General features: G+C 45.1%; 1 protein-coding gene across 1 annotated transcript in view; it reads left to right on the top strand.

The window, feature by feature from the left end:
* CASZ1 (castor zinc finger 1) overlaps positions 1–14,754 on the top strand; it is a 47,854-nt gene that overhangs the window by 27,735 nt on the left and 5,365 nt on the right. The window contains 7 exon segments of the mRNA XM_046903262.1: positions 2,961–3,083; positions 4,762–5,097; positions 6,227–6,425; positions 6,940–7,032; positions 7,034–7,112; positions 10,457–10,605; positions 12,072–12,306. Coding sequence (XP_046759218.1) covers positions 2,961–3,083; positions 4,762–5,097; positions 6,227–6,425; positions 6,940–7,032; positions 7,034–7,112; positions 10,457–10,605; positions 12,072–12,306 — 1,214 coding nt within the window.

Here is a 14,754-nt window from a genome sequence, read left to right as displayed (position 1 = left end):
TCTGAATCACTGTTAGACCCCGTTTAGTTGTTAGGCACAGAGTATATAAGCCTTAAAATGCTGTGAAATTCCATCTGATTGTAGGAGTGGGGCAAAACGGAGTCCAAGGTGGTATGGGAACTGCATGGTTTCTGCTATTTTTCTTGCAGACAGCAAGGCTTGAAAGGAAAATGGAACAGATACAAAACTCACCCACACACGGACACAGGCACATACATGCCCAGACAGACACATGCTTTGAGCATACACAGATACACCCAGGCAGACACATATCGGTTGGTGCTCTGACACAGATAGTTGCCTACAAATGCCTGTGGACACTTTGAAAATCACAGACTTTGATGGAAAAGACTAGAAGGTCCTCTAGTCCATCTGCCCCTGGCCAATGTGAGATCTTTCCCCGCAGTCCACTTGCAGACATTTTGTCCAGCCTAGTTTTAATTATGCCAAGCTGTTCTCTTGTTTCTGGGAGCATTATTCTACCATGTAATGTATTTCTCTGTCAGGATCTTTTTCCATGGTGTGCTGCCTGAATTTCCCTTTCCATGATTTTGCTGCAGTTCTAGTTATATCCCCTTGAACTACAGCAGATAATTCTTTTCCACAATTGGAGTTCACCCCCTTCAGATAGTCACAGGCTTTTAGCATATCATTTAATGAAGCTTATTTACTTCCTTTAATCTGACTTTGTAAATTAGTCCCTTCAGCCTGCTGATCATGTTGTTGCTGTTGTCGTCATTCTTGCTGTTCCCTCAGTGGGTGCAGAATTGGGCTGCCACTCCTGTATCACCACATTAGACGTGTAACAAGCTTCCTGCCCCACATACGCAGCTCAAAAGTGTGCTACCTTGTTTGCACCTATATTGCATTATGTGTATGTATCATGCTTACCAACTACTGCTAAACATGATTGCTGGTAAGGTTGTTCTTACGAGTCCTCTATGTATAAAAACACTCTCCTCACCCCCAGATGTATTAGCTGTTTTCTCCAAATATGACTGTCAGATCGGAATCTTCCCCCATGTCTTGCAAGGCCTCCCTGTGTTATTTCTCTCCTCTAGCACTGGTGTTGCCAACTCCTCCCAGTTTAGTATCTTCTGTGAATTTCATTAGCACACTGTTTACTCCTTCTCCTAGATTGCTAATGAAGATGTTAAATAAGCTCAGACCTAGCCAAAGTCATCCTTGCAGCATTCACAAGATGCCTCCTCCCAGCTCGATACGGTGCTGTTTGTCATTAGCCTTTGTTTACGGTCCTTCAGCCAGTTCTCGATCCATGTGGTAGCTTTCCCATCCAAACCAACTTGAATTAATTCTAAGCATATGCAAGACTGTATCAAAACGCTTTACTAAAATCCAAATATATTGCATCCCTTCATCCACTAATTTTGTAATTCTATCAAAAAAAGCAATTAAATTTGTCTAGTAAGATTTATTCTTTATAATCCCGATGCTGCTTATTGCTCGTGGTTCCTTTATCCTCTAGATGTTTAATGATTTTCTCCTCCCTCTTAATATTTGTTCCATTACTTTACTGGAAGGAGAAGTTCAGACTAGAGGTATGATAACTGCCAAAGATCACTTCTCTTTTTCTCTTTTCAAAGAATAAATGCCTAGATTTTAGTATTTTTTTCCAGTTTTCTAGTATCTCCCTCTTCTCTATGGCTTAAAAAATAACAAATAGTAATGCAATCAGTTTGTGAGTTAATTTCCATTGCAGTTCAGGACATGCATCATCCAGACTGGCTGATTTGTACATATTTATATTTTCCAACCAGTCTCTTTATCTGCTCTTCTAGGAGGTCTTCATTTCATCCCTAATTGTCTGTCTTGTCTTTAGTTTCCTTGTCCAAAGCATATTTTATAAGGCGGCTGTTTTCGACTCATCACCTCCCTGGCATATTTATCAGGCTTTTTTTCTAAGTACAAAACCTCTCGACCTTGATAAAACAAGCCCTTTAGCTTGCAGTAACTTGGTTTCTTATCTCTTCTCTTATCATACCTTTACTTTCCGCCATCTTCTCCCTGCAAGCCTTAACTGACTGCATGTGTTCTACATCCACTGGCCTTTTCATCTCCAGTACATGATTTTTTTTTCTTTCTTTCTCTACCTTCAGATTGTTAGGAGGTTCCCCCTGGGACCACGCAGGCTGCTGTTTGTTTCTTGCTTTCCTGCTCATCAGAGCAATTGTAGTCTGTTGTACCTTAATTATGCAAGATTCCCCTGTTAAGTTTCAGATCCTTCCTGCCAGCATTTTTTACTTGATTTCTCCATTCTGAAGTTTCCTGAAATCACATCTATTGTGCTGCTGTCATTAAGTTTGGAGAATCTCAGCAGTGGATGAGCAGTGAAACCATGCTTGCTTGTTTTTTCTCCTCTTGACCAGTTCCTCTGAGATGGCTTTAGATGATGTACTTTAGATGTGTACTTAGAGACTGTACAATTCTTTCTGCAGATTAGGCTGTAATTGCTGTATAGGTGATGCTTTGTTTCTCCAGTTTCTCCCATCCATGTGATAGCCTGTTGTTGCCAGTGTGCATGTTGGGTGGGAATGTTCTGGATCTGGATTCCCTTGTTCATTTGTTTGCTGCTCCCAGTAGATTCAGGCAGATTTACTAACCTTTGATCTTCCCCCAGAGCTCTGACTTTTGTGCACAGGTGCTCAAGAACACTGATGGTTTTTCATCTTTTTATCAGATTTGTTCTGTATTTTGCTCCTACTAAAAGTGAATGTGAGTTCTCAGTCAAAAGCAATTGAGGAAAAGTTCTCCATGTTCAGATCTGTGTAACCAGTCACGATCAAGCAGCAGTGCCAGTCTATGCAGCAGGGACAGTGACATGAGAAAAGAGGATGCTATTAGAGTTGAGAAACAAAAAGAAATGTTTCTTCCATGTCTGTTCCAACACTGCTTCTCTCCTGGGACCTTCTGTAAGATGCCTGCTTGTCTGCTTTGGCCAGGTTTGGTACCAAGGATTTCTGCGATGCGCAGTGCGACTTTCTGCATAAGGTGCATTTCCATTGTGTCGTGGAGGAATGCGGTGCCCTCTTCAGCACCTTGGATGGAGCCATCAAGCACGCCAAGTGAGTAGGATAGCTCTAGTTCTGGGAGACCACACACTGCAGGAGGAGAGGCCTCACTGAGGAACTGCAGTCCTGCAGCAGCCACTTGTGCATCTACTCATTTCCTGTGTAAATGTCTTCAGCTAATGTTTCTGCAGAACACTGTGTCCTCTTTAATTTTGTTTCACAATAAACGTGCTCTGTTTGTGTAGTGGAAATGCTAAGTCATGGCTTGCACCAGTGATTGAGCACCAGGTGGGAAGGCAGGGCCAACCCAGGGGAGCTCAGGTGCATACAATGCACTGAGTGACCAGAAGGGCTGGAGCCAGGTTCCACCCCTTCCCAGCCCTCATTTAAGGGCTGGCAGTGGAGGTGAGGGTATCTCACTGGAGATCCCTGCCTGCCTGAGCCCTTCCAAAGGTAAGCAAATTTTCTTCCTTCATTTCTGCATCTACGGCCTGCAGCATTTGGGCTTGTCCTCGTTTGCTGCCGTCTAGGACTTTGCTACCTCACTATTATTGCTGTACTTTCCATCACATTATAGCATTACAGTTTGTGACTGACGTGTTGTGCAACGCTGGCAAGGTGGGAAATTGGGCATTTGTGTTTTTCCCTAGCCTACTTGACAGCGTGTTCAAGGAGAGCCATATTTCTCAGAGCATACAAGCGCACCAGATACAAGGAAAGTACAGAATGTGAGAGGGAAAGGAGCCTGTAAACCCCAACCGTTGTGGCTGGATGCAGACGTGTTGTAGAGCAGAGAGCTTCCCCTCACTGCTGTGTGGAAAGCATTTTTATTTTTCTTGTCATAACAAATCTTTTTTAACAAGCCTTCCCTAACCCTTTATTCATGTGGTTTTAAGATGTTGGCATCATATAGGTAAGGCTCTTGAAAGGAAACAAAGTGTCTAGCTTGACAGCAACCTCCTGCTCACCTTGTAGTATTTTGTATTGTAGACTCTGACATCATTTTGGAAACCAGCAGACAGCCCAGGCTTTAGTAGCCAGAACGAGGTGTCATGGCCTGTCTTGTAACAGCAGTTGTACAGCATGCTCAGCTCTAGGTGACTCTTGTGTGAAGAATGAAGTTGAGATATGCTCCCATTGTCACAGTGAGGGAACTAACAGAGGAAGGCTGGGATGCTGCAGACTTTCTCTGTAATTAATTTGTACAGGACACAATCTGTAGTTTAATCCCATGGCACGTTCCTTTTAAAGGCAAAGGAAGATTAGCCTGAACAAAGAGCGAGTGTGGCCTTCAGCAGCTGGCCGCATGACTGAGTCCGACAGGGTTTAAAGGGAAGATGATGTGGTGAAGTTTAAGGCAGGAGGATCTGTTAGCACAGTTGGTGTCTGAGTTGGATGTTTCCCTGTGGTTCACTACTACGAATGACTGGCTTCTCAAAACAGCTGTGGGAAGCGACCCTCAGTTGTACTGACCTTGCTGGCTGCAGCCATTCTTGCACTGCTCTGATTTTAACACATTATTACACCTTTCTGACTCTACCCCACCTAATGAATTCCCTTCTCCACACAGATGTTCTCAGAAGGCCCTGCAGCTGTCCACAAAATGGGCAGAATCCCTTTTAGGGTTTCACTCAGCTAGTTTGCTCGTAGATTGCAGCCATGTTTTGTTGATATTTAATTGTGCTATATGCAGTGCTTGATGTCGTGTCCAAATTACTCTGTCTCTTTGCAGTTTTCACTTCCGAACCGAGGGTGGGGCTGTGAAAAGCAACTCTGAGTCTCCCTTCTCAACTGCTACTGACAGTAAGGCTTCACTGGGCCCTTCGTCACCATCCGCTACATCTGCCACCATGGCGAGCGCTCCGGCCCTCGACGTGCCCACCCCAAGCCCAGCAACTGTGCCCTCTGCCCCCACACTGCTAGCTTGGAAGCAGCTGGCTTCAACCATACCCCAAATGCCTCAGATCCCAGCATCAGTGCCTAACCTGGCAACCTCACCCTTGGCTACGACTTCCCTGGAGAATGCCAAGCCTCAGGTCAAACCCGGATTTCTCCAGTTCCAGGAGAAGTAAGTTGTTGGAGATGCTGCTTGCCTCCCTGTGTCCTCTCCAACCTTGCAGTCCCCTCTTTACCACTCCTTGGAGTTGTATTCTACATCTGTATTCACCCACTGAGATGCCTTCTGTCCAGCAGACGGTCTAGGCTCTATCTTGAAGACTTGCTTCTATAAACTCTAGAGCATAGCTGTGCTAGGGGGAAAAAAAACACAGCAGGATTTTCCAGTACATCTGGGAGCACTTTTAGATAAGAGTTCAGAGGAGAAATAAACTTGCTGACATATCACTGGAGCCTTTTTTATACCTCGTGGGAGGTAAACAGAAATAAACACTCTTTACCATATTTTTGATGCTAAAGGCAACAGAGGGAGCATAGCATCTTTACAGCTGTAAGGTAACTAAGAACACAGTGCTGTGACGATGGTTCTGTTTCTGGCATACAGATGGGTAGAAGTTAGGTGGTTTACAGAAGGCCTCAGGAGTCCACAGTCAGTTTGGGCATTGCAGCTTAGTTTTTGAGGCTGATGGAGTATCCCACTCTGGGCCATACACTGACAGTCATTTGTCTGCTTTCAAAGAAGTGTATGAATTATTTGTCATGTCTCTGAGTAAGTAACATTGGATACAGTGCTTGGGATCCAAGAGATCAGTGTTCAGCTACCTCCTGTCTGACCTGTGTGTGCACAGTTCAAAAGCCAAGAAGTGGGCAGGGGGAGTCAGGTGTCAAAATCACTGTGGTGTTTAACAAGACTGCTGCAGATTTTGTCTAACTAGGGCGAGCCCTGGCATTTTCCATTAATAATTCCATATTAATCCATCTGATTACAAGGTGGCTGAATTACCACCAAGATTCAGATCCTGAAAGAAAGCTTGAAATTAGAATTGTGGCCCTCAAAAACTACAGATCCCACCATGCATTGCTGCATTTTAATAATCTTAATTAAGAAAGTGCACGGACTTGCTAGAGTTGCAGTAGTATTGCCAGCATCAATTTTATTAAAGAGAAAGGAGACTATGGGAAATCTGTAGGCCATGTTTGGAACAGAGACTTCAGCTGGGCTCCCCTTGAATTAAATGTTGGCAAAGAAACAAATGTGTGAAATGAGTGAAGGTGATGATTGGGTTTTGGATGTATTCCAGCGATCCCTGCCTGGCAACGGACTGCAAGTATGCCAATAAATTCCACTTCCACTGTCTCTTTGGGAACTGCAAGTATGTGTGCAAAACCTCTGGCAAAGCAGAATCCCACTGCCTGGACCACATCAACCCTAACAATAATTTGGTGAACGTGCGAGACCAGTTTGCTTACTATTCACTGCAGTGTCTCTGTCCAAACCAGGTAAGAGTAATTCAGAGCATCTCATCCTGAGGATGTGTGCTGGAGGAGTGTGGGCAAGAACAAGGCAGTGCAATAGGAACTGAGGCCAAGGGTTTCATTCTTGGTCTGATGACAGATCTTAGGAAGATCTTAATTACTTGATCTACTTTTGGGATTCCATTGAACGAGAAATCCTACTGCTTTTATGTGTGACTTGGGTGGACAAGGTAGCTCAAATGAGTTCAGAGATGCAGGATGAAGTGAAGTAAAACTGTCTGATGGTTACTGGGAAAGCCACAAGTGAAGGAAAGTAATGGAATCTTGGCTGGGGTTTAGGATATTTCAGGGTAGAACAGTGCAGAATACATGACAGCGAACAAGTTTGCATTGTGGCTCATGGAAAATAAAGTAGACATGATCCAGAGTATCAGCTCACACCTCTCTTCTCTCAGAGGGACAGCATTAGTAGCAGGCAAATGAGAGTGCATTTGTTTCATATATGCTTAAAGCAACCCACCTATTTGCTCCCCTCCAGCACTGTGAATTCAGGATGAGAGGGCATTACCACTGCCTTCGTCCTGGCTGCTACTTCGTGACTAACATCACCACCAAGCTGCCCTGGCACGTGAAAAAAACATGAGAAGGCAGAGAGAAGGGCAGCCAACGGCTTCAAGTATTTCACCAAGCGGGAAGAGTGTGGCAGATTAGGTGAGTTGTCTTCTTTCTCCCTCACCCTTTGCATGTCTTTCCTACATCCAGGCTAAGAATGGAATGAGTTAAGCATATGAGTTAGGCTGGAGATGTATTTCGTAATTAAATTACTAAACGAGAAACAGAATCAACCAGAAATCAGTTCCTGATCTCGCTGTGTTGAGGCATGAGGATTCCTATTTTGTCAAATAGATCAAAGGTCTTAAATGACTAGGAGCTGTAGTATAGAGGGTTTTATATACATACACACACACACTTGTTCAGAGATGCAGGTTCCCCTTTGTTTTTCCTCTTGATTTTAAAGGCCATTTAAAAAATATTTATTTTTCTTGTTTTTTTGGGGAGGAGATTTTGCAGTCTTTGGATCTACTGCTTGTCTTGGGCAGAGTTGAAGGGTGCTCTAAGGAGTAAAAGCAGCGTATGGGAAATGTCTGTTCTGATGAGGCTCTCGTGCAGAGGTCCTGCTGTATCGACCTCTGGCTATGGCTGTGCCTGACTCCATGCAGCTTCAAATGACTTTTGTTTTTCTGTTGCTGTTGCCAGGGCTGCATACTGAATGCCAAAGGGTAAATAACCTGAGACAGAAGTATGGAGAAGGGCATGCAGTAAACTGCTCCTTTCTCCTGACCCTGCTCTGCACAGCTGTCTGAGCAGCAGAGAGTGAGCGCTGTGCCTTCATCTTAGCCCTGCACCATCACACAGCCAAAGGAAACCCTGCCCTGCACACAGCCTCAGACCGTGGCTTGCCCATTTGCCAAAACTATTTAGCAGCACTACAGCAGTTATTAAATCCAAGGTTCTCTAATGTAAAGCTGGTAAAAACAACCATGCAGTAACAGAAAGCAGAACATGTTCCCAGGGAGGTATCCTAGAGCTGAAGCTCAGTGCTCTGTGCAGGAGGCAGTCCATAGGGAATGCTGCAGCAGAGCTCCATCCTCACCTCCCAGGACTCGCTCTGTTGCCTTTTGCCTTACTGTTATCACAGAGCCAGTCTTCCCATTGGTCCCAGCTTAATGCTGGATCGAAGTGGGGTTTGGAATAACACGTCTGACCTTCTTGTCCACTCCTGTCTGATGCTGTTCTTTCTTGAGCACTGCAGGGTAACAGCCACAGTAAGCAGAACCAAAGAGCAGGAATTCATACCCAAATGGCAACTTGTTTGTGGTAACTGGGGTAATGAGTGTCAACACTCCAGAGCCAGTACTCACCTAGGTCTGATTTACACATGTCACTGGATTCAGCAGCTGCTGCTATTTACTCAACTTTAGGTGTTTCAGGTGATAGAAGGGGCTAGACAAAGCAGGACAGTGATACATGACACCCAGCCTACACGGCTGCCTTGGCAACGGGCGAGCCTTCACCTGCCCTTTGCTGATACCGTTTCAATCCCACCAGCCCTGTTTGTTCTTCATCCTGAAGAACAGCGACGTGATGGGGAGGACAAACAAGGTGGGGCTGTGGGGGAGTGGAATACCTAAACAAACACCAACTTGGCTAGCACATAAAACGCTGTCTGTGAGCTAAAGATGGGCTGGGTGATTCGGGAGCTGCTTGGCAGCAAGCTGGCTATGGGCTGTGCGTGTGTGAGCAGTTTTTATTTTGGGACTGGAGGGGTACATGCATCCACTGGGATGTACTTATGCCTGTAGCTTGGGCTTGCCATGTGTTAAATGTGTGTTTAGCCAGCACTCTGCTTTGGCCTACGTAGAGACAGGCGGCATGCTGGATGGGGTAGGTGGATGTGTTTGTGTGGGTGTAGATGAGTATACCAGCATGTAAATGCATGTCTGTTTTGCTGTACAGCTCTCTGTTGTAGGTTAAGTATGCATATAGCAGGTGCAGAAGCACTGGCCCGCTTGAGGGGCTGTGGAAGTTTGTGAACACACACACATTAGATCAATAGATTAATGCTATATGTTTTTGTGCATGTAAGTATAGGTGTATTTGTGTATATATATACAGAGAGAGTGAAAAATGTGTGTATGTATGTAAGTAAAGGCAGGTGGGTGTAGATAGATGAATACAGCTGGGGCTGTCTGTAGCTCTGTGCTTGTATGTGTGTATGGTGATGTACAGGGGATGATGGAGAACAGGCACTATCTGACTGTTGATATTGCTCTGTTTTTACTGCAGCAAGCCATTATTTGTCTGCTACAGAATGCAGCTATTCAGGATAGTCTGTTAACAAGATACACAAACTCCCAGCATACATGGCAGTTTCTGCATGGAGCAGAATGTGTTATGGGTCCTTTCCAACTCAGGATATTGTATGATTCTGTGCAGTGTGGTACACCACACGCTATATAAATTGGTTTTTAGTGGCTGCCCCTATCACACTGCTACTTTGGAGTGGCAGTAAATGCTTTCTAGCTTTTTCTGTCTGACCAGGGAGCATACACTGTCCTGTCCCAGAGCTGGTGCTTCTAAGAGACTGCTCATCTGTTCAGAGAGCATAGTTAAAGGGAGAAAAAGAACTTTTCCTTTCAAACCTACTTGTGAGCATGTATTTTCAATTGTAGATGTAACAATACAGTCAAATGTCTTGGTTTTATTCCCTTTGGAAAAGAAAAGGCACTGGCTAAGACTGGGGAGTAGTGGGCACTGCTAAACATCATGGTTACTTTCTCTATAACAAAACAAAGAGGGATGGGACTAGTCTGCTGCTGGTCCCCTTCTTAAATGTAATCCTCTTTTTCAGTTGCTGAGCAGATAAAAAAACAAACAAACAAACAAAAAACCAACCCAAACTTACTTTCATTCATAGAATGGCCTGGGCTGAAAAGGACCACAATGTTCATCCAGCTCCAACCCCCTGCTATGTGCAGGGTCGCCAACCAGCAGACCAGGCTGCCCAGAGCCACATCCAGCCTGGCCTTGAATGCCTGCAGGGATGGGGCATCCACAGCCTCCTTGGGCAACCTGTTCAGTGCATCACCACCCTCTGAGTGGAAAAACCTCTTCCTCATATCCAACCTAAGCCTCCCCTGTCTCAGTTTAAAACCATTCCCACTTGTCCTGTCACTATCCACCCTCGTAAACAGCCATTTCCCCTCCTGTTTATACGCTTCCTTCAAGTATTAGAAGGCCACAACGAGGTCTCCCTGGAGGCTTCTCTTTTCCAAGCTAAACAAGCTCAGTTCCCTCAATCTTTCCTCATAGGAGAGGTGCTCCAGCCCTTTGATCATTCATGGCTTCTCCTGAATAGCCCATGACCACTGATAATCTCCAGTCCAACGGAAATCCATATAGCAGCAGTCTTGTCCTGTCTCCAGACCATCTTCTTTATGATCCTTCCTCTTGGTACCTTTCATGTACTACATACGTGGGCTCTGTGTCTGCAGGTTGCAAATACAACCAGGTGAACAGCCACTTCCACTGTATTCGAGAAGGCTGCCAGTTCTCCTTCCTGCTGAAGCACCAAATGACATCCCATGCCAGAAAGCACATGAGAAGGATGCTGGGGAAGAATTTTGATCGTGTTCCTACTCAGGTGACTCACTGGTTTTTTACATTGTAGATCTGAATGTAGTGATAGAACCATTGGTTGCTTGCTGCAGAACTGTTAATGCCGAGACACTCATACCCAAAGTCTTAAGGATACGTGTCTGCACTGAGGAACACACCTGGAATGCATGAGTTCACCTAAGCTAGCTTTGGCTGCTTTGACTTCTGTAATATGAGGAGAGATGATAAAGCGTAGACATCAAAGGATTACTTACTCCAAACAGCCTTTCCTTGTGAGTAAGTACAGAGAAACATTTCAGAAGGATAACACTGAAATATTCATATTTACAACTTGCACTCCTTCCCTGCTCTCTGCAGTATACAACAATTGGCTTATTAAAATTGAAGTGCTTAGGATGTGGAAGAATTGAACACGCTGGTTAAAGCAAACATTTCCTGTTGCACGTAAAGAATTATTTGCTGCTTCTACCTCAGCTGGGAGGAATACCAGTCTGAACACTTCTCTGCTGACTGGGAGTTATGCAGGGCAGTGCAGTCACATTTTTTTTCTAACACAGCTGACAGCAGCTGGTTTGTCTGTTGCACAAATAAATGCAAATTTCAGCTGCAGCACTGACCACCTGCTCAGAATGGCAGCAGTCCTGCAACCTCCTCTTCGGTCTTCTTATCCCTGCTTTAACTTCCCCAGACTTAGGAGATGAAACAAGCAAGCTTTATTATGTAAAGCAAGAGGTGCCATCTGTAAAAGCAAGATGGGAACCCCCTTTCATTCCACAGCGTGGGAATGAGAGGTCCCTTTTAGTTGTCTTTCCCTGTCAGTAAGTTAATTGGTCAAGTCTGCTGCTATTGGGACTGCACCTAGTAAAGTTCCATGTTGTATTGCCACTGCCGTTCTGCATTTTTATGTCCTAATTCCAGTTTTCTCTATTCCTTAGTGTTCAGTAGGCACTAATTGGTATGTTTGGTTATGCATTGCTTCTGGTTGTCTGCCCAGGTGCGACTGTCCAGTGGTGACCAGGTCACAGCAGCTGTGTGAGAGCAGAGCCCAGCAGCACACGCTCAGGTCACTGGTTTCTGTCTGTGATCCCATTGCCATGTCTCAGCAGGCAGGCACTAAGGGCAGTAGTCATACTCCCAGTCTCTAAATGCAGCAGGACCTACCACCGTAAGGCAGCAATGCCAAGATTAACACCTCCTGTTTTGAATGCATCAGAATCTGTGCACCAGGAAATGAGTGCCAAGATTAACACTCCCAGCCTCTGAGCGCATCACAATTCACATACCAGGATACATGTGCCAAGTTTAATGCTCTGAGCTCCCAGTGAAGGAAGATGCACGCTGCTAGCCACAGTGCCATGGGTTTCACTCATGAACATGTTCCATTTATTCCTCATGAGCAGTGGCAGAGAGAAATAAACATGCCGACAGATGGTTTTGGTCTTGGCATCTTGCTTTTGGTGTGAAAGTCCCTGTCCTGCTTTCTTACTGCAGGTTATTGGCCACACTCCAAGAAATGAAAATCTCCCCCAGGTTGGCAGCATGGCACCCAGCCCAGCCTCATCAGGAACCCCAGCTTCCTTTCAGGGACCCCCGAGCATGATGGACACTGAGACAGATGAGTACATGGATTACACTGGCTGTAGCCCTGGGGGGATCTCTTCTGAATCTTCCAATATGGACCGCAGCTGCTCCAGCACTCCAGTGGGCAATGAAAGTACATCAGCAGGTAAGACAGAAAGGGGGGTGAAATGGACAGTCAGTTGGCTACTCTCTTGGGAGATAAGCTCATGAAGAGAGGCCAAAGGACAACTGCACCTTAAATTACAAACTGCATTTGTTTCGTGGTAGTGTCTCACTAACTTAGCTCTCTCCATCATTGAGAGAAGAGATCCATCAGAATGTGCACCTCAAGGGGCCATGAACTAACAGTGCATCTTTCTTCTCCCCTGGACAGAGGTTTTTATCCCATGTCTTGGACTGGATCTAATTGAGTAATTGCTTTTTAAAAAAAAATAATAATTAAGAAGTTGTGGGGCTCTTTCTGTCCCTGGCATTTCCCCAGTTATCTTTTTGGGTTTTTTTGTCCAGCATGTGAAGTCAGGCATTTTTTTTTTAACAGTGTTGAGGTACAGAGAAGCTGTACAATAGCAAATATTACATACAGAAGGGGGAAAAAGACTACCCCATCTTCAGAAAGCACCACATAAAAGCAGCTCACTGAGCTCCCTTTCTCGTGCAAAAACCACTTTGCAAAGTGTTACACAGAGGAGACCTCCATCATTCTCCTCTTTTTGGAAATAAGTTTCTGCCATTATGTCCTGCTTGCAAGGAAGATGAGCAGCCACCTCCTCCTGCCCTGTGTTATATGGTTATCTCTTCAGGAGTCTGGTTTCTCTTACGAATTCTGTGATCATCTAGTGTGGATTCAGGGATCTCTCAGCTGTCCTTCCCAGGGTGAGGTGTGTACTAGATAGTCTGCCTCCCTGAGTTTGCTTTAATCTCACATACATTCTCCTGCTTCGCATTTCCATACTGCATACATGAAGGTTATAATATAGCACATCTAACCATATGTTACCATCATATGAGCACTGCTGCATCGTGACAGTGGATGCCCCGTGGCATTAAAGCTCCTCCAAAGAGTTTTGGTGATTTCTGGCCCTCCCTCCAGCACCATCCCAGCAAGTCACGCTTCCTAGGAAAAGGCCCCTCACTGCTATCCAGGTAGTGAGCAACTGCCCCTGCCCAAAGGTGAGACAGGGCTCGTGGTTGTTAGTTGGTACAAACTGGCACCACAGAAATGTGCAAGGACCAGACAAGCAGGAATTTCTGCTTGAAAGCCTGTGGCTGCTCCTCCATGCCATTAAAGCCACCTCACCTTCTGCAGAGACAACCTTCCTCTTCCTGATGCTGTCAGTTCCTCACCTTCCGTTTCTTCTCTGTTACAGTTCTGTTGCATACATTTGTTAATGTATTTTCCATTTTCATCATACTGCTTCCGCTCTTGGGTTCTCATTTTATTTTTTCTTTTTTTTTCTTTTTGTTTGTTTCTTGTTTTTTTTTTGTTTTCCTTTTTTTCTGCTTTTTTTTTTTCTCTCTCCACGTTCTCCAGGCTGCCTGGTTCCTTCTACTGCCACTGCTGCTGCCGATGATGCTACCCACAATGCACCACAACCTCAACCTCCACCTCTGCCTCCATCTTTCTCACAAGCCCTGCTTAGGTCTCCCATTCCCACCCTCCCCTATCTTTTCTCTCCATCTTGTCTCTCATACTCTCTGCTCAGTGCCACTCTTGGATCCAGCAGAGGCATTGTCATGCCTGCCGCCAGCACCACTGGGTTTTCGCCCATCATTGCCACTCCAACTCCAGTAAAAAGTGACGTTCCCTTAGTTCAGGATGCAGCAGGTAACACTTTGCTTTCTCTCTTAGTGTCCTTTGCCCATCTCCTTCCCCACTCACCTCGCCCACATTTTTCTCTGCACCTTTTGAGTCAGTAAAAAAAAGCCTTTGTCACTCTGTGTCTCACTTAACATTATCCAAGGGCCCTTCCATGCCAGCTCCATTTGTCTGCTGACATGGTAACCACAGCTATGAAGGGCAGCCAAAAAGCAGAGCAAATCATTGTGAAAAATTCAGATACCTGAGAGAATTTTCAAGCCAACCCCCAACAATGAGGAAAATCAAACAATAACCCATAGTTAAAATTCACTTTTCACCTCTTGATAACAGCAGGATGGCCACAAAGCAAGCTTTTGTTCTTGTAGCATTAATGAACTTGGACTTCGGCGTTAGAGTTTCTAGGCCACCTAGCCCAGTGCCTGTTAGTGTTGCACGCATCTCGGTAGGTAGATATCTGACAAGGTACCCAACTCCAGTAGTTTTATAGCTCCTTTCAGCCTCACTGCTTCCTATTCACATATAAAACCATAAGATTCAGGGCTGCTTTCCCCAGCACGAGTAAGAGAGGGAAGTACAGTCAGTGTCACTTTGATGACATCATCAGACATCTCAGGCTTTCTCACACTCACTGTTGTTTGCATCTGCTCTTACAGCTGCAGAAAACACATTTAGAGCTTTAGTTTCAAGCTGCCATGTTTCCCATGTGTGACTAAGATCAGAGGTGGCTCAGGCTGGGGATTCTCATTCCGGCTGGAATGGTTTTTAGGGTGTGTC

The sequence above is a fragment of the Gallus gallus genome, chromosome 21, assembly GCF_016699485.2.
Source record: "Gallus gallus isolate bGalGal1 chromosome 21, bGalGal1.mat.broiler.GRCg7b, whole genome shotgun sequence".
Classification (NCBI taxonomy): Eukaryota; Metazoa; Chordata; class Aves; order Galliformes; family Phasianidae; genus Gallus; species Gallus gallus.
The sequence above is the reverse complement of the archived record's forward strand: the minus strand, read 5'-3'. Positions and strand labels throughout refer to the sequence as shown.